We start from the raw sequence: 26825 nt of genomic DNA on the forward strand, positions 1-26825 counted from the left end.
TAGATATTTTAAATTGCTAAAGGGCATATTCTTCCTTGTGTTTTGTTTGAAGATGCTAAAAATTAAGTTGGAACTTCCAACAAAGTTCCATGTGACTTTCATGGAAGACAGTCACATCTTCAATGGTAACTTTTTAGTTTTAGTTGACAGAGGTCATCTTTTTTTTTTAAGATTTTATTTATTTATCCGTCAGAGAGAGAGAGAGAGAGCAAGCGAGAGAGCACAAGCAGGGGGAGCAGCAGAGGGAGAGAGAGAAGTCCCACTGAGCAAGGAGCCTGACACGGGGCTTGATCCCAAGACCCTGGGATCATGACCTGAGCCAAAGGTAGATGCTTAACCGACTGAGCCACCCAGACGTCCCCACAGAGGTCACCTTAACCTGTGGGTAGCAGCATGCACATAGCTGTTAACAGGTGTTTCAATTCTATCAAGGGTTTTCAAAATCTTTTTTAAGAAGGCGAGTAATAAGAACAATCATATTTATGATGACTTCTCATTTTGCTTACTGTTTTTTTCTTGCGATTTTTTTTTTCAGAAATTGAAAAATTTCAAGGTTCTGATGGAAAAAAGGAAGATGAAGAAAAAAAATATCTTGATGTCATCAGCAACAAAAACATAAAGCTCTCAGAAAGGGTATTGATTCCTGTCAAGCAATATCCAAAGGTACTGCAATATACGCTGTTTTCATAGAATTAAGAAAAAAAAATGATAAAAATTAGACTTGATGAATGTTTATTCATTGTCTTTCATGAAATATTTAAAACTTCATTATATTAGTATACACATATATATGATACTGATCTAGAGGAAAGAGAAGTCTTTGAAAGTACAACAATTGAGAACAATTTTCAACCAAAGACCATAGCACTTTTATTCAGTGAATATGGGAAACATAATTAGATATTTTAATTATTTATTTAACATGTAAATGGTTCAACATTTGTCCAAATATACATACTCACTTGATTATGTTTTGTTTCCTGTTATAATGTATATTCCTATTATAAAAAAGAGTAGAATTAATGATACTAAATATACAGGATTAGCCAATCCACAGGAAATTATTATAACCAGGAAAGTCTTCTAGTCTTTATTAGCCCCTTAGACTATAACCTCTAGTCTCCTGTAGTCAGGGTTCATTTATAAAAATAATTACCATACTGTTCTCTTGAGAGTACTTTTTCACTAGACATTTTCTTATCATATGAGATTTGTATCACCAGAATCATGACATAGCATTCAATGGCATGGTTTCATCACTTATATTCATAAATTCCAGTGGGTAAAAGGACTTCCTTTTTTTAATAAATTAAGTATGCTAACAATGGAAACTCAGATTCAAGCTGGTAATTTACTTTCTGAAGAGTAAATCTAAATAAGGACCATGTAATTATCCTAATAATAAAGATTACAGAAATGCTGTAGTTTTTACCAATTGTCTTCTAATATGATAAATTTTAGTAAATATTATTAAGTGGAATGTTGTGTTTATAATTATTTCAAACAGGAATAAATTGTTGCAGCCCACCAAACCGGAAAATTTAACTTTCAGATGAGGTTTTTGGGCATGCAAGTGTTTTGTTTTTTGTGGGATTTTTTTTTTTTAGCTAGATTTACTCTATTACAAGAAAGGTGCATTCAATAGATATATATTTTACAATTAAATTTTTTCAGACTTATTCCTTAATCATGTTTTTATGAATATCAAATTAGGCAAAGAAATGTACATAAAAATGTTTACTTAGTAATGAAATGTGATGGAAATGTGGGTATGAAGAAAAATGTCTTTTTTTAAAGGAATTTGATTAATCCATTATGAAGTACAAGATTCTCTCTCTGAATCGTATATTTAAATATTATATAACTTGATACTGTTTCTCAGAATAACACTTGTCCATTCTCTGGATATGGGAAAGCCAGTGACAGACTCAGTATCTCCTTCTCAATAACATGCAGCTCTATATCTCTGACCAAATCAGGTTGGCAAGATATAAAAGGCATTTCAAGTCCTGGTGGCTTTTCAAGTGGCAGCATGAGTGATTTTATATTGAAGATTGCAATAGTCTATATCTGATGTGTGATGATGAATATTGAAACAAGACTACTGTATATATAGTGTCTAATTTTTGTGTGAGATTTAATTTCATAATTTACGGGAAGATGACCAAACAACAAAACTGCCTATTTGTATTGAAGCAGACCATATCTCACTAGCAAATTATTGTACCTCCTAGAATTTTTAGAATCGCAGAATGTTTACGCTGGGACTAATTTTCAAAATCATAGAATATATAAAACTTTTATTTTCCAAATGAGGTAACTGGGAAATTATGAATTACTCAAAGACATATCTTTGTTGCAGATGGAGCTATTTAGCGAGGTTGCTGTTATTGTAGATTCTTCACTTTTGTGGGAGCCATTACATTTTTAACTTGACTGATAATGCTCACATTTTTATATTACTTGTTCATGTAAAATATGGAAGAATGTGAGGAATGAGAGCTCCTAATGATTAGTACTTTTATGGAATATTATCAAGTAACAATTTATGCCTTAGAAAATTTGCCATTTTTAATTGATGAATAGAATGCTAAATCACTTTAAATTATTTTTAAAGGGATGTGCATTTCATACATCCAGTTATCACAATGAGAGAAGTCTTAGATCCCTTTTACCGAAAAAGGTACTGAGAAACAGAACAGAACAGAATCATCTATCAAGTTGACCTACATTTGTTTTCATTTGCTTTTGTAGTATAACAAATTAAAACCAACATTCTGAAAGCCGGATTTCATTTCAAAAGTGGTGATTCCCTCCTGCTGAGTGATTATTGCCCACCTCTCACAAAAATATCAGTGGGGTTTAGATTACAGTCACTGCACTTGAGCCATATTGGATGTACATTTGGGAGCTGTAAAGTATGTGGTGTGGTGTGATACTAGGAACGGCTGAGCGGAGCACAACAGTATTTATGGATTTAAAGTTTAATCTTTTATAATAAAAAGTGATTTATCCCTCAGGGGGTACATTGTAGAAAGACCTACTTTTCACAGCTTCCCTCAGAGCCATCTCTCCCCTTGATGTCTGCTGTCTGTTTGGTCCGGTAGTTAGTGTGGGTGATGACACAGTCTCCTCCAACAAAGGGCGATAAAGAACTATGGGACTTCTGGAGGAAATGACCTGATCCTGACTTTACTACGTGACCTTTTTGGGTAGATTTGATTTCAGTTAGTCTCCAATATCAAGTTAATTTGCCAACTTAATTGAGTAACACAAGGAATTGAAAGACGTTTAAGATTTTGAATTATGGAAAATATAAAAATCCTGTTCAAACATGTTAAGAATGATTTATTTAGCTCTCGTGCTTTATGTTTAATCACTTATTTGGGGGGGAAACATGTCATATTATCAAATTATTATAATGAACAGCTTTTCTTACTTGTTTTTAATATTTTTGTTTGCAACAAGATTAGTCAAGAAATAGACTATGCGCATCTCTTGTTTGCACTGACAGATGTTTCAGAATCAGGGCAATTATTTCTTGGTAGTCTAGTCTCCAAGGAGGCAACCTGTGGCAGTATGTTCCTCTATAATCCTAAGAGATTCATGCAGAAGATCCTGGAGAGATTCATGCACAAAATTCACTGTTGTTAACATGAACTCTTTCTCCCTAAATCCATACCTACTATATTTCATAGTCTAATACACAGTTATTTTTAAAAATTTTAACGTCTCCAACTGGTATGCATATTCTAATCAGGATCATTTTACAGTCCCTGTCGGGCAAGCAGTGGTCATAACTCATAACAAGTTGTCTGTAAACTTGGCCCACGTAAACTTGGCCATGCCTTCTTGTATCCAGTTGTTTACTGTGTTGGAAAAATGGGAATTGAGTTTCGTCGCTGTTCAAAATGTCTTCAAAGAGGGACACCTGAGTGGCTCGGTCGTTAAGCATCTGCCTTCGGCTCAGGTCATGATCCCAGGGTCCTGGGATCAAGCCCCACATCGGGCTCCCTGCTCGGCGGGAAGCCGGCTTCTCCCTCTGCCGCTCCCCCTGCTTGTGTTCCCTCTCTTGATGTCTCTGTCAAATAAATGAATAAAATCTTTTAAAAAAATAAAATAAAATAAAGTGTCTTCAAAGATTGCATTAGGTTTAGTGTTGACATGCAAAGCTATTACATATCCAAGAAAAGAATAGAACCGTAGCTTGGGGTATCAATTTGGTATTAGTGAAGACAATATTCATCATTGGAAGAAAGAAAAATAGCATGATTTCTTGGTCCTCCACCAACAAGTGCCTTAGAGGACCTAAGAAACAAAGATACATATAAGTGGCTAAAGCTGTATTTTGTTACTGCTAGACATGCAGAAGGACCGTGCCTCACAAGCGTGGGCAAATTGAGAGGGGGGCGGATGGGAAGGCGCCGCCTGCACTCGCAGGAGATCTGCTGGTTGCTTGCGACTATACCTATTTGGCCACCTGCGCAATCCAGCCTCTCAATGCCTTTTAAAACTGTCTTTTGATGTTGCCTTCAGAATCCTCTGAAATGCATCAGACCTTGCCTTCAATTAAATTTGCCTTGAGGCCCACTTTTTATTTCTCAACTTGAGTTATTGCCAACTTTTTAAAGCAGTAGATTGCCAGGAGTGTAAATCGGCCCCAAATTTGGCCCCTTTTAAGATCAAACGCAGCACGTTCCCCAGTGCTGCTTTTCAAATCAATTCTTTATGTAGATTAACGCAGAAAATGAAAGTTCCAAAATATGCTCAAAAGCACCACATTTGCCCTATATTTCGGTTACTCTGCTCTGTCCCAGAGAGAGGGGCTACCTTTGTGCCTGGCTGGAACCAGTCTCTAAAACCTGGCATGTCTTCTCACAGAGCTTGTTTCTTTCTCTCTACTCCAAAAGATGAAAACCCAAAGCCAAATTCTCGTTGAGTGTTATTTTTTTCTAACTTTCTAAGTAATTATCAGATCACTTAAGAAGAGGTAATAGAGACCCAGAGTTACTAACTGTGGAAACTATGACCGTATTTCAAAGCCAGTATCACCTCCTACAATCTTGGAAACACCTCCCTATTTTTCTAAGCAATGTGGTTTTCCAAAAGCCACTCAGTAGCTTACATCTTAAACCTGTTTTATCTTTACCAGACAGAGACTATTGCATAGCGTTGCTTTTTACTTTTCTAAAGGAAATGGAAGAGAGGATTTGATTGGGCTTTGTGATTTCAATTTCATTCATATCAGTTTCCTAGTCTCTCACCTGTGAATGTAAATCTCAATTGGAAAATAACATGACACTCAGAGTCACATTTTCTATGAAAAAGAAAAACATTCCAAAATACTATGGACTGCATTCTCTCCAGTAGAATGGCACCTGAAATAACTATGTTTTCTGGCAAAATTTAGAAATTTGTGGTGATATTGTCTAGTCCTTGTCTTAACCAATAACTCTTCTGTTGTAACTAATGCACATCGCATGTATTTCAATATTATTTTCCATTTGGTACTTAAATTTTTTTTTGTCTCCATGTAACACTGACCCATGGGTTCCTAATCCTGAATTATGTTCTTCTCTCCACATCCTTTTTAATGGGCTCAGCACAACCTCACAAAATATGTCCTCCTACTTCTCAAAATAATCTCTCCTTTCTATGTCTAGATCTCTTAGAGGATCTTCAGTCTATTTTAATCTGTTGTTTCCTTTCTGCCAGGTTATTTCACATTTACCCTCAACTGGAAAAACTGTAAACTACTTCAAAAGGATGATTAAAATGCAAGTGCCTTTTGAAATGTGTCCAAATCTATATCCTTACTCAGGGGTTCCTTGAGAGTGAAAAGATCTTCCACCTCACGTCCCTTTCTATAATCTGACCATTCTTCATTCGCTTACTTGTTCATTTATTTGTTTAATTCGGCGAGCCTTCAGTGAGTTTCTCTGCACCTGTAGAACATAGATAGCTCTTCTGTCATTTCTTTTGTTGTTGCAGTAGAAGTGGCTTCTCATATAGATAGATCTTTTAAAAGACTAGAGAAGAGAGATCACTTAAAATCAAGAGGCGCTACATTAGCAGTCTAATGGATTCCCATATTGTTATTGACTCTGAAGGACTTACTGACATATGGAAGCAAGTGAATTTGATATAAATTCAAACACTGTATATATTGAGATTCGCAGAAAAACAAGCTTACTCTGGAAAGGATACAGGAAGTAAAAATTAATGCACCCCACCCCCCACCACCAAACATCTAGATAAGGGATTACTGTTACTTGTACTACTAAGTTAGAACCTGACTATAAGAACTTTTTGAAAGAAATTTAGATCCATGCAGAAAAATTGTGACTTTTATTTGCTTTCTCAAATTTAAGTGATTGTTAAATTTCTGTAACGCATTTAGATTTCTACCATTTTATAAGTAATTTCCTTAAAAATATATGGATTTCACAAGGATATCACAAAAAATAAAACATTACAAGAATTCAGTTTGAATATCAATGCAAGAGCTTTAAAACATTACCAAATGTTGTATGCCAGTGTTCATAGCATCATTATTCACAATAGCCGAGAAGCAGAAACAACCCAAATATCCTCAACAGATAAATGGATAAACAAAATGTGGTGTGTGTGTGTGTGTGTGTGTGTGTGTGTACAATAGAACATTCAACCTTAAAGAGCAATGAAATTCAGATACCTGTTATAACATGGATGAGCACTGAAAATATGCTAAGTAAAATAATCCAGACACAAAAGGACAAATATTGTATGATTCCACTTATATGAAGGTACTTAGAACTAGCAAATTCATACACATGGAAAATGGAATAGGGGTTACCAGGAGCTGTGGAGAGGGGAAAATGAAGAGTTACTGTTTAGTGGATACAAAATTTGTCTTTGGGATGATGAAAAAAGTTCTGGAAATGGATGTGGTGATGGTTGCACAACATTGTGAATGTACTTAATGCCACTGAATTGCTCATTTAAAAATAGTTAAAATAGTAAATTTTATGTTATATAAATGTATCACAATAAAAAATAATGTCACAAAAATACTAGCAAATGTATTTAAATGGCACATTACAAGCAGAATAAATTACACTCAAATGTATTTTATTTCAGGGATGTAAGACTGGTTGAGTACTTAAACATACTTTTAAAAATTTACTGAATTTTAAAATAGGATCAAGTAGTCATTTGATAAAATAGATTTCTCATTCCTCATGAAATAAACATGGACATATATTCTATAATAAGTATATATTTGTAATCAGAGTGAAGAAATCCTTTATATAATAAATATTGGAAAAATAACTAGTGACGCATTTAGGGGCAAAAGAAAAGAAAGATTAAATCCCTCACTCATCTTTTCCACCAACATAAATCTCAACTGGTCTAAGATTAAATGCAAAAAAAAAAGTAGAATATATTATGGGAAATATATTTAATGGAGGGAAGGCATTTCTTTTCTTTTTTTTTTTTTTAAAGATTTTATTTATTTATTTGACAGAGAGAGACACAGTGAGAGGGAACACAAGCAGGGGGAGCGGGAGAGGGAGAAGCAGGCTTCCCGCTGAGCAGGGAGCCCGATGCGGGGCTCAATCCCAGGACCCTGGGATCATGACCTGAGCCGAAGGCAGACGCTTAACGACTGAGCCACCCAGGTGCCCCGGAGGGAAGGCATTTCTAAGAAAGATGGAAAAATACTAAAGCCGTAAGTAAACAATTAAAATATTTTATGACATAAAACTTCTGTACAAGCAAAAATGCTAATGATGATTACCAAAATTAAAGGTCACAATTAAAATGCCAAACTGGTATAACTATTTGAGAAATATTTGAGAAACACATGACAGAAAGTTCATTTTCTTTATATGTAAGGGACTCAATTTTTCTAATTGCACAAGAAGTTGATGATATCAACAGATAGCTATCACACATGTACTGTTTACTTGAAATGTTTCTGTTTTCTATCAGACTGACAAGTTTGATTATAACCAAAAATGATGTTAGGGTATGGAGAAAAAAACACTCCATAACCTGTTGCTCAGAGCATTGAGATTCAGCCATTTGGGGAAGCAATTTTGCAAAATCAATGAAAAGCACAAAGGCAAAGACTTTCGGAAGCAGTTGGATATCTAGCAGTTTATTTAATAATTATATATTTGCAAACATATATACTGTTAAGTGAAAGTATAAAAGATGATAGTTTATTCCTCTTTAGTATAAAAGGAATATATTTATGTTTATATTTGTATACATATATATAAGATGATAGATTCTAAGTAAAAGGAAGGAGACCCTTTTTTTTATTGCAGGCTCTTTGTGCTGTTTGAATTAGTTAGTGTTAATATGTTATTTTCCTAATAAAGATATTTAAAAAATAGTTTGGGCTAATGGCAACATATTAAAATAGAAATAATTAGTTCTGATTAGAATTTTTTCCTAGAACAGAGGAGCAAATAATAAAAACTAAGGATTATTGACATTTTTTTAATAAATCAAACACTTTATTTTGTAGTTTTTACATATATTAACTCATTTCATTATCATAAAAATTCTAATAATTCATTCCTTCCCATCTTATAGACAAGGAAACTGAGTCTCAGAGGAACTCATTTGCCAAAATCACATTACTAAGAAATGACCAATTCAGGATTCATATCCAGCTGCTCTAATTTCACAGCTTCTTATGAAATTAGAGTATGTTTCAATTAGGGGCGCCTGGATGGCTCAATCGGTTAAGCATCTGCCTTTGGCTCAGGTCCTGATCCCAGGGTCCTGGGATCGAGCCCCACATCGGGCTCCCGGCTCAGCAGGGGGTCTGCTTTTCCCTCTCCCTCTGCCTGCCGCTCCCCCTGCTTGTGCCCTTGCTATCTCTCTCTGTCAAATAAATAAGTAATGATACAAAAAATTCTTAAGAAAAGAATATATTTCAATTACGATAATGTAAGCAAATGACATCTTAAAACATTCAGTAGAAAATTTGACTCCAAACATGACTCCTCAAAATTTATTATCTTCAAAACCAAAAAAAATTTTGTGTTAATGAAAAAATCATACACTTCTTTTTCTGGTTTATCAGTAAGTATGTTGCTTAAATGAGGAATGTGTTCTAGAACTCAAGTTTGCAGGAACAGCTAACTTTAAAACATGAAAATAGTCCTTAAATCTGGGACCTCCCACTTAGAGAATTAAGGTTTTTTTAAGAACCCAGTGCATATTAAACACTGAGCAAAGCACAGTGAACTATTTTATTCCTTCAAGAATACTGTAAGAGTTCTGAAGAAGAGACCAAGGTTTAAAAATATTTAAGGAGCTTTCGTAAAGCCACACAATGTATCAGTGATAGTGTCAACATTGAAATTCAGGTGTGTTTGTAGCACAGCCTCTCTTCTTTGCATCAAACCATTGTTATGATTCATTTTTTTTTTTATATGAAGAGGCATTGAGATTACTCTGGACATAGACTGCTTAGATTGCAAAGGCCCACAGATGGAAAAGCAGATGTATTTCTCCTCTGGTGTTAAGCGAGGCAGAAACAATAGATTCATTAGTTGGAGTGTATCTCATAGGTCGTATGGTCTAATCTTCTACCCAATTAGGAATCATTTCTAGGATCTGTGATACTCATCAGCCTGTCTATGAATACCTCTAGTGATTAAAAAGAAAGTTCAATATATTATAAAACAGCTGGATCTAATAATGAATAGATGTTGCTGTTCGAATTTGTTTTCCTCATTGAAATAATGATTTTAATCCTTGTAAGTTGCTATTAGTCCTGGTTCTGCCTTCTGCATCATAAAAAATCTCTCTTAAAACACTTGAATCATGGTCTTAATTGAAGTATCACTGATACATTGTCTTCGTTTGGCTTCTGGGCACCAGATTTATTTTTATCTCCTGTTATAAAACTGGTTTCATTTCTCAGCCTCCTGTGCTGGTTTCTTCTCTTCCACAACTTAACCTGGGAGTTTCCCAGGGATTTGCCGTGGCGCTCTTCTTTATGTACATTCACACTCCCTTGGTCATCTCACCTATGACATGGCTTTATGTACCGTATAAACTGACGATCCAGCCAAGACCTCTCTTCAAGACTTAGATATATGGAGCCACCCACTTGACATCACCATGTGGATGTCTAGACATCTCATATTCAACCGATGTTCTTCTGACCCCACGTGTCTCACTGGTTGGCAGTACCATCCTTTTATTTGGTCAGATCAGAAATTGTGGACACCTCTTTGACTCCTTTCTTATTCCCACACATCCTATCCAACCTGTCAGGCAAATCTGGGAGTCTTATCTTCAGAATACATCAAGAATCAAATAGCTCTCACCACCTCCACTGTTACTTCCCTGGCCTAAGTCATCATTTCTCTTACCTGGATTACTCTGATGGCCTCAGTCTCTATGCTTCTACAAGTTCCTTCATCTATCCCTCTGCAAGTACTCACAATCCCTTTACCCTTCTCTAGTTTTTCTTTTTTCCATAGCAGGTATCACCTTCTAATGGATTTTGTAATTTACTTGTTATTTTTATGGTTTCTCTACATTAGTATGTAAACTGGAAAAAATGCCAAGTCTCCTTGTCTTTCTCTATCAGTCATGTATCCCTATCACATAGAGCAATGCCTATCACATAGTTAGGTGGTTTATAAATAATTGGTGAATGAATATAGTATAACTACATAGCCTCTTTTCTAAGACACTCTCTCTGGAGGAAGTACAACCGACCCAGAACAAAGATCTCCCTATTCTCACCTCTTCCCTCTTCTTACAGAATTTTCAGGGGACCTGTCACATGTGTAGGAGTGACATCAGTTTCTCTCAAGGAGACCCCAGTATTGCTGTCTTCCCTAAAGCCCCAGTGCTGCTCTAATCTTGCCAGAGAGAACCCGAGTACAAGAAGAAAGCAATAACTGAAAATTTTACTCAGTTCTAATGCCTAGATAATCGGTTACTTAACCAAATTTTCTAATTAAAATGAAGTTAAAGGTTAACTCAAAAATTACTTTCAAGTCATTTCTGAATATCATGTTACAGTTTTATTATTTAATTATCCATTTTTAGTAAGTGCAGTATATTGAACATCATTTGACCTTTTACAAAAGAGCCTACGAGGCTTCCACATCATAATTCTGAATATTAATTCCAGTTCATTCATTCATTCAGGAGATATTTATTGGATCTACAGGGCAGTCACTTGGTATTTGACTCGTAAATGTGAAAATTAAAAAGATGCTTTCATGGGTCTCAAGATGTCCTATAGTAGATTTAAACAATTGTCCCAGTATGGCTTTGTACTGGGATAGATTCTGAAGCTTTGGGATGGTGTTAGTTTAAATATAAACCTGAAGTCAGATTGTCTTTAACAGTTTCCTTTAAACTTAAGAGACTGAGGCATGAAAAGGAGGCAAAGATATAGGGAAAATAGGCATTATTTGAAAAAAAAGTAGGTAAGAGAAAGAGGGAGAGGGTATTATTTGGGATGTAGGGTTGAGAGGAACAGAGGGGTAAGATCAGGGGAATGTTTATTTTTCTGTCAAGTCCTCTCAATAGAGAAACTTTATATGGAGGTTTTTGCAACCTGGTAATTTTTAGGTCTGGCCTCTTTGTTTCTGGAAAGAAATCTGTAAGAATATATTAAGATGTAGAGTTTTTGAGAGGCTGAAGAGAGCTGTGAAGAGGCAGTATATGTACTGGGAAAATAACAGAATTTTGGACCAGATAGACCTAAGTGTGAATCACAGCTCCACCTTCATTCAACTATGACAGTGGAAAGTTCCATAAACACCTTCGTCCTCAGTGTTTTTCAGCTGCAACATGAGTATAATAATACACCATGAAGTTTCACCCAGGATGCATGAAAATATATCTGTATATTTGGCTTGCATCAGCACACGGTGTAAGCTTGCACAAGTATCATCACTAAGTAAAAATTAGTTTCTTCTCTTTTTTTTTTTTCCCACCTAATAACAGTGTTTTTGGTGGGGAAGCACCTAGTCTGTATCCGGCTGTGTGTGTGTGTGATAAAACAGATAAATTGGAATTATTTCCCTAAGAGTTCTGTAATACTATTCCTGAAAGGGCGACATTAAGGCATTAATAAAAATAGGGAGAAAGTGGATGAAATGGGATAACGATTAAATTGGGGGTAGTAAAAGTTTTATTTGTTGACTACCATGTATCAAGCAATTTTATCTGTGATTTATAGTATTGCCTGATTTAATCCACTTAATATCTCTGTGGAATATGTACGATTTAGAGAAAGAAATTGAGGCACAGATAATTAAACTGTTTAAAGTCACATAGACATTTAATAATTAAGAGTGAAGAAGAGAAGAAAACTTATGCATAAATGTTATCTTGAATAGCTACAATGTTTATTTACAAACTAAATTTCATCCTTATTTCTTTAAATAGAACTGTAAAGCATTGCTCACATATAGTCTCTACCTCCTTGTTCAGATGTTTGGAATTTGAGATTTAAATTTGTGAACTGTCATAGATTGACATTCATTCATTAAAAATGAATATTCTGCATATAATATTAAATCATGAGGTTTATATAAACCATATTGCTATTATTGAATTTTTACATATTAAATCTATGACGCATTGTTGTATACCAGTTTGTGTTAAAACATGAGTACATACTCTGACAGTGTATTTTGTTTACTTCCTATGTTCCCATCTTAAGACACATCTCTTAGAGGCAGAAATTAATGCGGCTGCTAGTTTATTTTTAATTACATGTACTAACTAAGTGAGAATGAAATGTTTTGTGTTTCATTTAGTTGGGTATCTGTTAGGTAGTTCTAGAACTAACCAACAAATATTGAAGTTTCACAGAATTCTTCATTATCACTTGTGCCAATAGTAACTTTGCTTCATTTGTATGAAAGCCCGTGTAATGTGAAATTAGAAATCATAATCCATAGGCTTAGTTTACATCATTTTTATTTTCTTCTTTTAGAGTAAGGCATTATACTTTAACCTAATGGAAAAATTATTAATTTTATGGTATCATAAAAAGCTACAAAATTAACTTTTTAGAGGAGTAACTCTCATTGCCAGAAAAATCTAATGACATACTTTTTTTGTTTTATTATTTCAGCAATAGAATCTAACAAAATGCTTAGGAGAATATTTCCCTTTCTGTACTCTTAATTTGTTGCAATTCAAATAGAATACTAGTGTTAGGTCCAAAATAGAATTTATATTTTAAGGTAAAATTGTAATGAGGAAAATTTAATTTCTGAAGTGGTCAATGCCCATCCGAATTTTCATCAAATTAAGAAAAAACTCAAGTTTATGAACACTTTTGATAGTTTTGGTTATCTGCCAGGATCTAATTTCAAAGTCTTCAAATAATTTTTGATTTTATAGTTTCATACTAACCATGCAGTTGACTTTATTACCAGCATTTGATCATGTATCCCATTATTCCATCTTGCTTTAGTTCAATCTAAATCTACTGAATTAGTCAAAGGAATGTTTTATTGTAAGACTTAACGTAGTCTTCAAAAATTCTCTATGAAATTAACTATTAAAATGTAACTTCTTGGTTGATAAAAAATATATGGTACAAGACACAAGAAAAAGCACATAGTTTAGTGGAACTTGGGAAACATTTTTCACATGTTTATCGTTTTTATGTTTGCATCACAGATGGTTTGAAATTATTAAAAGCTTCTTTACACACAGTGATTCTGTACCTAAGCTATCAGATATAATTGGATCGATGGCATTACTAAGAACCTTTTATTTTTCTGGTATGGATAGAATGGTTTCTGACTACACCCTGGGAAATGTATGGGGAAATGCATTAAATTAACATACACAATTCTGCTGCCAGACAATATGTTGTCTAACTAGACAGAGAAATTGCTGCAACTGTATTTCACACGTGTGAGAAAGGAGTGAGCCCATTATGTACTCTGAAATTATGATGGGATTTTTCCCCCAAGACACACCAGTGGGATAGAACACTCTAATTTTCACAAAAATAGAAAGATTATGCAGAAACTATCACTTTCCCCCTATTTCCATTCTTCTTGCAAATTACTTATGTGAACTCTTGTATTTTTGTAAACTGTGGAAGGCAGATCTGGGGATAGCTTATTCTGTGCATTCTAAAAACAACCATATGAGAGGAAAATTGTTTTAGATTATATGAATAGTATTTTTACATTAAAGAAAAAAATAATAGCTTAGCAATGAAGTTGAATAAAATGAATGCATGTGCATTTTGCTGTGCTGGGCATTGTTGAGAAGAGAGCCAAACGAGGCAGAAGATACATGCATTATGGTCTTGGCCCAGGTCCCTTATGTTTGCTTTATACCAGTCCCCGGCAATTCCATCTCCTGCCATGATCCTCAGAGCAATGTATTTGTTAATGACTTTAAAATCCAAAACTTTAGCTGATATCTTTTTTTTTTGATTTCCAGATTTATTCAGTAACTTAGTTGACATCCTCACCTGAATGTCCCCAAGGCCACTCAAACTCAGCAAGATCAAAAACCAAATTACTTCCCTTTTCCGTAGAATCTGTTCTTACTCTTTTGCTCCTATTTCAGTGAATGGCACATCATTGTCTTTGTTACAAAGAGAGAAATTTGGGTATCATTTTTGACTCTTAATTTGACTTTATAATTGCCAAAGCCTGTACATTCTTACCTTCTAAGCACAGTTCAAGTCCATTCATATTTCTCTAGCCCCACTGCCACCCCTCCTCCTTTAGGCTACCATCATTCTTGACATACATTTTTCCAATAGCCTTCTGACATGTTCTGCAGAATTCAGTCTTCCTCCTTCTGATGTATTCTTCATAAAGGATCTCGAGTAAGTAGTTTTACATGTTGTTCTCCTGTAAGACCCTTTAATGTTTTCCCACTGCCTAAATCCAATCCTCATGATACTTCTTGTATGATTTGAATGGTTTCACTCTCCCTTGAATCCCATCATCAATCACTTCTGTCTTTTGGTATATTTGTGGTATGACTAATCTTCAAAATTCAAAGCTTTGTGTGGTTGTATAACCAAAATCTAAATAAAATAAAGGCATGTGGTCTTGTATTTTTAAAACAGTGACCCTTCAGTTGATACTCTTCTCTTCACCATCATTTGTGATACTCTTTCAATTTTATCTTTTTTGTTTACATGATCTTTTTTTACCACTTTATCTATGAACTCTTAATTTTTTTTTGTTTTTTTTCCTCCACTTTTTTCTTTTAAGAGACGGAAGGGGAGGCACAAAAGGAGAGGGAGAGAGAGAGAATCTTAAGCAGGTTCCATGCCCAGTCTGGAACCGGACACGGGGCTCGATCTCACAACCCTGAGATCATGATCCGAGCCGAAATCAAGAGTCAGACACTCAACCAACCGAGCCACTTGGGCAGCCCTTCTCTCCACTTCTTTAGATGGATAGAAAAAACTGAGGGAATGCTAAGAAATGAATCCTTCAACAAAGAAAGATTAGCAGAGATTGAGAGAGCATATAAATTGGAACCCTGTTTCTTTCTTCCACAGATAGCCTAAAAAACAGAGCTGATATTATTTGCTATTTCTTAAGTAAAATTTGATATATTCTTGAAGTATCTGGCTAGAAGTCCTATAAAGTCACTAAATAGTGAAATAATTTCAGGTCTTTTCGTTCCCTTTTTCTTCTATTCAAATCTAGGTTAGAAAGTCATGCAACAGTTGCAATAACTAGAAATGGAAGAGGGAGATATCAAGAGAGAACACAGTCAGGTGGTGTGTCCCAGGAGCCCACGCATATTTGTTCTACCTCTATGCCTACCTTTTCTGAACCAGCACTTGATCATGCCAAAGCCTTCTCTGATGCAACCTCTCATTATGCTCCATCAGTACCCTGCTTGGCTTCCTCCATTTTGTCTTGTCCAGGAAGTATTGTGGTCATTTTAGTACAAAGATGATTAATCCAGTGATAAAAGAGCTTCTGCTAGTGAAAAAAAGAAAGCAAATACGTAGGATTCTAGTACCCCAACTCCTTAAGAAAGGTCTGTTTTGTGACTTCAGGGAAGGTGGGTGTTGAATGATTAAGTAGGATGTCTACGAAAGATGTTTGGGATTGTTACCTTTAAAGTCACACTATCAGCACTTTAGGCAAAGTCTGGGTGGAAGACTTCTGGTGGTTGCATAAGAATCTCCCTTAGCTTATACTCATGATTCAAGAGAATGGAATATAATTATGCCAGACATTTTTTAAAAAGCAAAGGAATGTTCTTCATTAGGTTTAGTGAACAAGAAAAATTTGGCACTAAGGAGGGTTGAGTGAATCTGACAGTAGCTGTTCTTAAATCTCTGCCCCTTTGCCCATACATCAAGATGTAATCATGGCCTTGGGAAGCACTGATCATATTTTATTATTTTCTCTCCATGTTTTACAAAAATAAATATTGGAATGAATATATCGCTTATCTTGAAATGTACACTCTTAAAAAGGGGAACCATTGTGTTTTGTTATTATTCTGTGCTTTTTTAAAAACAATACAATATAGACTGAAACCTCTTATCTTTTCTTTTTTTTTTTTTTCCTCTTATCTTTTAGGGGCCATGCATTACACTTTTTATCGTAACACCAATCATAACACACTACAAAAAGAAAGTGCTCCTGTGCTATTTGAGATGAAATATGAATGGATTCCAAAAATTTGACTCAATACTCATCTTTGTTTTTCTTTATTAATAACCAGATTTTACAATAAGCAAGCATTAAGGACCTTCATCATATGCTCAGCATTAGAATTGTACAAGCAAATCTGGATTTGGAATTTGTGCAGCATGTCCTGTTTAAAACACTAAGCAGGTTATTCCCTAATGCTCAATTCATTCATAGTTTATGGTAATGAATTTAAGTCTTAGAAGAGAGTGAAGCTAATCCTTGAGATATGACCTTAAAATGTGAAGTTTAATGTTTATCCCATCGAGCAAACTATAAACTGTGAAATAATGTTTCACAATCCAGGGTTTCCCCTCCAAGCCCATCATTCACATACATAATCACCAGTGAGCCTCACGGGGGCCCAAGCCCTGATGCTATCAGGTGGATCCAAGGCTCCATATCTTTACACTGCTGTGTTCATGGAATCTAAATATGCAATTTAGAGAGCTTGTAACAGGCTGAAGATATTAATTTGTTTATTTCAGATCTGAGTTATGTTCCCCAAGGTTGCTTGTCATGCACAAGTTACTTCTCAGTCATTCCTTAGGAGTAATGTGTGTGTGTGAATGACAGCCACAGAGCAACCCATGCCAATTTATGCCAGCTGTCCCCTTGGAGCAAGCAGGTGGCAAAGGGGTAAATGAACTGCAAAGAGGAATTGAGTCAGGTCAAGATTTGAATATAGATTTTCTATCATCATCTTTAATGAAATTTTGGACAGTCTCCTGCAAAAATTCTATGTCTTCAAATTTTTTAATAACTTGATTGAGTACTAGTATACCACACTAAGAGTCCTTTTTGTCAATTACATATTTTCTCGAAAGTCAATGGATTATTAAATAGAGTAATGCCTTTTCTAAAGCAAGTGAATCAAGCCCATTTGTCTTCATATGCCTAAGAATGAACATTTAATGAATTCTTTTTTTTTCACTCTTTTTTTAATTATTATGTTATGTTAATCACCATACATTACATCATTAGTTTTAGATGTGGTGTTCCATGATTCATTTTTTGTGTATAACACCCAGTGCTCCATGTAGTACGTGCCCTCTTTAATACCCATCACCGGGCTAACCCATCCTCCCACCCCCCTCCCCTCTAGAACCCTCAGTTTGTTTCTCAGAGTCCATAGTCTCTCATGGTTTGTCTCCCCCTCCGATTCCCCCCCTTCATTCTTCCCTTCCTGCTATCTTCTTCTTCTTTTTTTTTTTTTTAACATATAATGTATTATTTGGATGGGAGAACATTTAATGAATTCTTATTGAGTGTCAGGCACTGTGCTTTTTACTTGTATTATCTCAGTTAAGCCTCATATAAACCCCATGTGCTAAGTATCATTATTATTCCCTTTTAACCAATGAAGACATTAACTTATAGGGAAGAAAAGTATATTACCTATTCACATACCTATCAATATATGAATATATAAGACTCAACCCAGGCAATTGGCTCCAGACCACATACTTAATATTCACTGCATTACTCTGTTATATCCATTTTCCCTTCTTTTTTTAAAAATTTTGCCCATGTGATTAATATATATCTTTCTGAAGATACAGCCTTTTTGCTCCATATGTTATGTGCCGTCTTTATTGGAGATTAATACCAGTGCTGAATCTTTGTTAGGATAGCCTGCTGACATTTTTTATTTACACTGCAATATTGGAAAGTGTGTGTATGTCTGTGTGCGTGTGTGTGCGCATGTACCCATACATGCGTGAATAACCTTTCTTTTTCTTGTGCTAATAGCAACTTTAGTTCACCACCCAACAGCTTAAATATCTTGCTTGTTCTTCCTTCAGTGTTTGTTTAGTTAATTTGCATCTCCAAGACATGTGTCATTGTCCATCTTAGATTATTCAAGCCTGGAGAAGACTAAGTAGCATTTGTTTATCTATACTCTTAGAAATGTTTCTCTTGGTTAAGATTAAGGAAAGCTCTATTCATCTCTGAAGGGGAAAATCTTAAATCTAAAAGCAATCCTATTGCTTAATTTTCAAGAAAGCAGCATTTCAGGAATATTCCCAGAGAGAAAAAGATTAATTCTGGGACTGTGATTGTGAAGCATAGAAAAAGATGGGTTTTATGTGACAGTATGTGAACCCAATTTGTTTTTTGAGCTAGAAGGAAGGGAAAGTAGGATTTATTGACTGTACAGTAAGGGGGAAGTTCTGATACAGTTAAGTTCTTATATCCAGTTTAGAGGTGAGGAAACCAAGGCTAACAGAAATTAACTAAATACCTCAGGATTATATCAATAGTGTGTGGCTAAGCAGAATTTGATGGTATGAGTCCAGAGTCGATGTATGCTCCCTCCCTCCACCCTGCTGCCTTGTAACAAAAGATGCAGGTAAAATCTCTTGGGAGGGTAGGGGATGAAAGTTACAAAGTGAAGCTGAAGGGAAGATTGTCCAGGGAGAATTGAAATTAAATTAAGATCAAGCATGAATTGTAAGGAAGGATTATCTTTGGCTTTTCAACTGATGTAAGAACAAGATAAGATCTGTCAGTTGCTTACAGGACTATAAATTAAAATCATTAACACATTGGGCGCCTGGGTGGCTCAGATGGTTAAGCGTCTGCCTTCGGCTCAGGTCATGATCCCAGTGTCCTGGGATTGAGTCCCGCATCGGGCTCCCTGCTCCTTGGGAGCCTGCTTCTCCCTCTGCCTCTCTCTCTCATGAATAAATAAAAATCTTAAAAAAAAAAAATCATTAACACATTGATTTGATGTCTTCCTTATAAATATTCCCTGGGTTCTGGGAATATAAAGATTCCTGGGGCACAGCCCTAGACCCCAAAGGACCAACAAACTCCTTGTGGGAAAAATGGCTTTTACAGTGAAGCAAAATATCCAAATAAATGAAGACAGAGGAACCAGCCTTTTTTATTTCGGTGGTTTGAGAAATGTTTGTTTGGATCAATTTTTTTTTTTTTTAAAGAATTCATTTTTCAATCTTTAGTGGAACACCATTTAGGAAAAAAAAGGGCAACATTATGGTTTGGTGTTTAGGCACTGAAATGGGACTGGTCTGATCTGAAATATTGCTGTGTTACTTACTACTAGCAACGGGTGCGAGCAAGGGACTGTCTTTCCCATGTCAGGGATCTGTAGCCATCTCTAGCACAGGAATACAAATAGTACCAACCCCACAGGGTTTTCTTTTCTTTCTTTTTAAAAAATTAGATGATGCATATCAGATACTCAGCACACCTTCTAAACCATGGTGAGCAAGCTCCCAGTGTATGCTATAGTTTAAAAAAAATTATTTATTTTTTAATAAACTCTCAAGAATGATCCCTGTATCAACTGCCACCAACCACACGGTGGCAGCAAGAATATTATCAGGGCCATGACTGAAGAGATGGACCTTTATTCCCCCAAATGATGAGACTGGAATGTGGTAGTAAAGGAACCAGCCCAACACAGCTGGGTTAAATGTAGTGTTTCCTTTTGGCTGCGTGACTTTCTAAGACCACCCCCTGCTCCCAGTGCTGATCTGGTTTGCCATGGGTGTATAGTGAAGAAAGGAAGATTATTATGAATTCAAGATGTACTACATGCCAGCCACAGAGCTAAACTTCACATCTGTTATCTCATTTAATCCTTTTTAACAATTTATAACTTCACATGTGAAAAAGAAAAATTGAGTTCAGCTGGGCTAGATAGATTGCTTACCGGCCAGTGCTGGTACATGTTAGATGTAAAAGGTTAGAACACAGCTTTGTCTAACTGCATAGGCCTATATGGATGAAAAAGTTTTTGATAGATATCCTCATATAACCACAAATACCTTTAACTGGGGTTATTTTCTTAAAACTTTTTTTTTTTTCTGTGACCAACAAGTTCTTACATGCTGAACCATATTATACTTGGCTTTAAAAGAGCTAATGTTTGTTGAATTCTTAGAAAGTGCTTTATTTGATTTATATCAGTTCATCATCTTCTATAGTCTCTGTAAGTTAACGTATTTAATAAATATTTGTTGAGCAAATTACTCTTGTCACATACCATGCTAAGCAGTAGAACTACAAACACCTGTAGTAATACTTGTTTTTTGAATGCTCACTTTTCCTTTAAAGACCTTTTAGCTTGGGAAGTAGACAAGTAAGCAGACCACTACAATGCCGTGTGGACAGAGCCTGTGAGGTGAACTGCACCGTGGTTTGGAAGCATGCTACTATCCAAAACTCCAGAATAAGGAAAGGCTCCTCAGGGGATCTGAAAGGTGATTTAAGACATTGAGGAATGACATATATAAAGAGGGAAGGAAAAGGGCAGTGATGAAGGGGTAAGATTCTTTTGGGTGTTAAAAGTGAATACCCAAAACCCTTTCTGTTTTTGCTATGTTGTTCTAAGGAACTTTGAGTGCATATGAGAGAATTCTGGGTGTTCACTTTTTTTTCTCACTTGTTTTAGTTCTTATGATGGACCTTGTGCTTACTTACATGATCATGCATATCACATTGCATTATAAATCCCTGTTAATGTACAGAATCTTGTTTCCAAACTTCGTGGGCTTCTTGGAGCTAAGGACTGCCTTTTATCTCCTTGTTCTTAGTGCCAAGCTGAGTGCCATGCTTATAAAGAGCAGTCAAGATTAACTAATTTATGTCCGTATTATGGACCTTGTTCTTTATAATTGTAAACAGTAAGTACTAGAGGTTTAGGCTATGGTAAGAAAATAGACTGCTTAAAAAGAGGATATCAGGACTTTGCTTTTATTTGTATATTGACTGTAATTGACTAAAAATATGACCAAAGATAATCCAGTTACAGACAACTTTTTATTAATTTTCAAAGTCAATTCTTGAAGTCAGTCTGTTCAGTAAGTGTTAAGATAAAAATGTATGCTAACCCATTTGCCATGAGCAGTACTTACGATTCCAGTTTGCTTGTTTCAGAGCCTTTAACGTTTTTACTATATCCTGTGGAGCATTTGTGTCCTTTTTTATTTGCTTCTAGATCCGAAATGGATAACATTTGTAAGAGGTTTGTGTTATCCTTTCGTATGCAGACTTTTGGTGCTGAAGTAAATTATTCAGTCCCTGGCTAATTGACCTCCTCAGGCAGCAGGTACAGGGAGAAGCAAAGAACCCTTGGTGTAAAGAAAAGAGATGTTATCAGCATTATCATGCATATTCACACCCTTTCTTAACAAGACACTGTAAGTGGTTTACTGATTACATTTATCATCCCCTCCAGCCACTATGCTTTCCATATTACCCCACGGAAACCTCTCAGAAATGTTGGCAATTCCTAGGGTTTAATTTGAGTTCTTTGTTATTACACATCCTTCTTCTCACATATTATTTCTGTAAAAGTTCTTTGAATAGCAGCTTTTTCTTTTTCTTTTTCTTTCTATGTGTGTGTGTGTCCTAGAAGAGTCCCAGGTGCAGCCTAACTTGATTTTGGAAAAAAGAAAAGAAAAACCATGATGGAACTGAACAAAGTGAAATTAAGCAGTGTCCAGTGACCAGTGACTTATGGGAAATAAGATATTTTCTCTTTCTTTCTCTCTATAAAAGACATATTGATAATGTAATTTGTAAAATCAGAGAATCCTAGCTTACTAAAGATACTGCTATTATGTGACAGATTTAAGGAAGATCTTCTGCTTAGTAGAGTGTTTCTGGGAAGAGGTAGGGAAAAAAAAAAAAAAAAACTTGCTTACTTCAGTTTGGGCCATCTCCCAAGTCTTTGAATCCTTAAGATTGACTGTCCTAGGAAAATTGCAGCAACATAATGCAAACTTCTAACCTCATGGGATTAGTCAACTGCATAAGCAAAAATAACTGAGACACCCAAAATGTAATTTCTGTAGAGGAACCAGTCTGAAGGCTAATAACTGTGTGTTGATCATGTGAATGTCCTTTTGTAGATCTTATGTTGTGTGCATTTTTAATGGTAAGAGATCTTTATAAATAACTGAATGTAAATACTGTTAGGGTATGGACTTGGGCATAAAAGTGCAGTCTTTAACAGCGGGAACTGCTCATTCCAACATTCACCAGGTCAAAAGGTTAAAGCCCTTTTACCAGTGGAGGAACCTATGCGGATATTTTTGTATCTGCAAATAAATGTTTCTGCCAATGTTTCAAAAGTTAGCATTGTCATTGATGTGTACATGTATACATTTCTTAACACTTGAATTGGGGCTGGTGCAGAGGAGATAAATCTTATTTGCTATTGGGGCACAGTGCTGCTGCGATTAGTCCTGTACTTAACTGTAATCAATTTGGAAATACTTATGAAAGGTATAATTATGATTTAGGAGACAGCTTTCTTTTGGTCACTTCATACATGTTGGCAAATAAATAGGGTTTTTGTACATGCGCTCCCTTTATTTTTCTTTTAAGGAAAATAATTTTTTACTCTGTGGCTAAGAGACCTTGGCAGTAAAATGAAAGCATTGTAGTAGAGAATATATTTTATAGGAATGGGAATCAAATCTGTATAAACTCATGCAAAAACCATACTTCCAAGGTGAAATGTATGGAAAGAAATTTTTAAACCTTTTAGTTTTCTTCTTTTAAAATCCATCTATAAAGTAGTTACTTAAAAGCAGGACACTGAGGTCAGAGATAGCTGAGAAAAGAGGCAGCAGCGTGTGATTTCTTAAGATATTTTCTTTTGTGTAGGTGATTTGGGACACTGGTCATCCGACATACAGTCAGTTTGGGGAGAGATTATGGAAACAGGGAGATAGTGAGGAAAGTTTAAAAACTTTAGGGGACTTTTTTTTTTTCTGTTTTTGAGGTATTAAATCATGATAACTAATTTATTAATAATTAATTCATAATAATCAATGATATGCTGAGTGTGGTAGTAGCCAAGCAGTTTTGCCTTATAGGTAGAATAAAGGAGAAATTACATGATAGTTCTCAAGGAGAGAAATATCCATATGGAATCTCTGAGAGCAGAGAGGCAGCAGGGACCCAGAAAAAACAGGCAGTTGTTTTGTTATTTCCTCAGCATGATTACCAAACGCCATCTGAGGATCCTTTGCCTACTTCCAAATATGAAAGCTAAAGGGAAGATGGGTTTCTGAGTAGAATGAAAGAAAGAATGCAAAACAGACTCTAAGAATCAAAAGCAGTACAGTGGGAGGAAGTGTCCATTCCCAGATGTGAGAGGCTGAAGAGGAAAAGGGTAAGTTGGGAAGGGAAAAAGAGAGAACACTACACCACAAAGACTGTATGGTAAATAGGAGGTTCTTCACTTAAAGGAAATAATTACTTCTTTAAGGACCTTGTCTCCAATTATGGTCAAATCTGAGGTAATGAGGGTTAGGGCTTCAGCATATAAATTTGGGGGAGGACACAATTCAGGCCATAGAAAGGGATATTAAGTTAAAATGAGGCCATTAGAGTGGGCCCTAATCCAATCTGGTGTTTCTCTAAGAGGAAATTTGGGTTGAGCGAGAAGGTGGCCATTTGCAAGCCAAGGAGGGAGGTGTCAGAACACACCAACCCACAACACTTTGATCTTGGGCTTCTAGCCTCCAGAACTGTGAGAAAATAAATTTCTGTTGCTTAAGCCACTCAGTCTGTGGTATTTTGTTATGGAAGCCCTAACAAATGCATACATTTGTCTCTCACAAAGCAATTGCATTTGAGAATGTGGAGTGGAGTGCTGGGATTAAAAAAAAGAAGGAGGATTGTAATGTTTGCACAAGTCTCTCAATGTGCTAGAAATTACTGAATTGTACATATAAAATGGATGGTATGTAAATATACCTCAAACTTAGTTGAAAAAATTATAAGAAGTATAACTAAGACTGTAATTTCTTTCAGAGGCCCAAAGACAGAATACTTCCTAACTCATTCTATGAGGCCAGCATGACTTAATACCAAAACAAGAAAAAAACACTACAAGAAAAGAAAACTGCAGACCACTTACCTCTCTTGAGCATAGATGCAAAATCCTCAACAAATTATTAGCAAATCAAATCCAAAATAGCATGAAAAGAATTACATACATACTACCACCAAGTGGGATTTAACCTACGCATGCAAGTCTGTTTCAGCATTTGAAAATCAGTTAATGTAATACATTGCATTAATAGGCTAAAAATAACAACAACAACAAAATCATGTGATCATCAATAGATGTAGAAAAAGCATTTGACATTCAATAACCATTCATTAGAAAATTCTCATTAAACTAGATAGAGAGGGAAACTGTCTCAATTTGATAAAAACAATCTACAAAAACTCCACAGCTAATATTATACTTAATGGTGGGAAACTCAAAGCCTTCCCACTGAGATCAGGTACAAGGCACGAATGTCTTCTCTTACCCGCTCCTTTTTTAACACTGTACTGGAAGTCCTTGTTAATGCAATAAGGAAAGAAAGGGAATAGAAATTATACAGATTGGGAAGGAAGACATAAAACTATCCTTATTCACAGATGACACAGTTGTTTCTATAGAAAATCTAAAAGAATCAACAACAACAACAAAAAAACCCTCTTGGAACTAATAAGCAATTATAGGAAGTGTGCAGGATTCAAGGTTAATATACAAAAGTCAGTTGTTTTCCTATCTACCAACAACGAGCAAGTTTAATTTAAAATTAAAAATGTAATGTCATTTAGATTAAAATGCCAAAATGAAATACTTAGGTATAAATTTAACAAAACACATACAAGATCTCTATGAGGAAAACTACAAAACTCTGATGAATGAAATCAAAGATGAACTAAGTAAATTGAGAAATATTTTATATTCATGGATAGGAAGACTCAATATTGTCAAAGATGTCAATTCTTCCCAACTTGTTCTGTAGATTCGATGCAATCTCAATCAAAATCCCAGCAAGTCATTTTATGGATATCAACAAACATTTTCTAAAGTTTGTTCCAAGAGGCAAAAGACTCAGAATAGCCAACATGATACTGAAGGAGAAGAGCAAAGTTGGAGGACTACCCGACTTCAATACTTACTATAAAACTACGATAATCAGGACAGTGTGGTGTTGACAAAAGAATAGACAAACCTAAGGAGCAGAATAGAGGACCCAAAATAGATCCCCATAAATATAATCAAGTGATCTTTGATAAAGGAGCAACGGCAATACAATGGAGCAAAGATATTCTCTTCAACAAATGGTGCTGGGACAACTGGACATCCACATTTTAAAAAATGAATTTTTTTAATTTATTTTTTTATTTTTTAAAGATTTTATTTATTTATTTGAGAGAGAGAGAATGAGAGGGGGGAGGGTCAGAGGGAGAAGCAGACTCCCTGCCGAGCAGGGAGCCCGATGTGGGACTTGATCCAGGGACTCCAGGATCACGACCTGAGCTGAAGGCAGTCGCTTAACCAACTGAGCCACCCAGGCACCCTAAAAAATGAATTTAGACATAGACCGTATACTCTTCCTAAACGTTAACTCAAAATGGACTGTAGACCTAAGTGTAAAATACAGAATTATAAAATACTTAAGATAACATAGGAGAAAACCTAGATGATATTGGGTATGGTGATGACTTTTTAGAAAAGACACCAAAGACATGATCCATGGAAGAAATAATTGATAAGCTGGACTTTTTTTAAAATTTAAAACTTCTGCTCTGCACAGAATTAGAAGACAAGCCACAGAGTGGGAGAAAATATTGTAAAGGACACATCTGATAATGGACGTTTAACCAAAATATAAAAAGAACATTCAAAAGTCAACAATAAGGACACCTGGATGGCTCAGTCAGTTAAGCGTCTGCCTTCTGCTCGGGTCATGATCCCAGGGCCTTGGGATCGAGTTCCGCATTGGGCTCCTTGCTCAGCAGGGAGCCTGCTTCTCCCTCTCTCACTCCCCCCTGCTTGTGTTCCCTCTCTCGCTGTCTCTCTCTCTGTCAAATAAATAAACAAAACCTTAAAAAAAAAAAAAACCTCAACAATAAGAAAACATACAAGCCAATTAATACATGGTCCAAAATGTTAACAGATACCCCACCAGAGAAGATCTACAGATGGCAAATAAACATATGAAAAGATGCTCCCATCATGTTTCATCAGGGAAATACAAATTAAAACAATGAGATAACCACTACATACCTATTTGAATGGCCCAATCAGTTGTAGTAACACTGACAACATGCAATGCTGGAGATAATATGGAGCAACAAGAATTC

At 35.6% G+C, this 26825-nt stretch overlaps 1 protein-coding gene across 15 annotated transcripts in view; it reads left to right on the forward strand.

Annotated features, from left to right (window-relative positions):
- KHDRBS2 (KH RNA binding domain containing, signal transduction associated 2) overlaps window positions 1–26825 on the forward strand; it is a 581162-nt gene that overhangs the window by 91614 nt on the left and 462723 nt on the right. For all 15 annotated transcript variants that reach the window (XR_004300183.1, XR_004300185.1, XR_004300184.1 and 12 more), the window contains exon 2: window positions 536–663. Coding sequence is in view for 7 of the 15 variants with exons in the window: in XM_032409568.1 (XP_032265459.1) it covers window positions 536–663 (128 nt within the window). In the remaining 8 variants the exon portion in view is untranslated. The remainder of the gene's footprint in view (window positions 1–535; window positions 664–26825) is intronic.

Source organism: Phoca vitulina, unplaced genomic scaffold, assembly GCF_004348235.1.
Source record: "Phoca vitulina isolate PV1807 unplaced genomic scaffold, GSC_HSeal_1.0 scaffold11, whole genome shotgun sequence".
In the NCBI taxonomy this organism is placed as follows: Eukaryota; Metazoa; Chordata; class Mammalia; order Carnivora; family Phocidae; genus Phoca; species Phoca vitulina.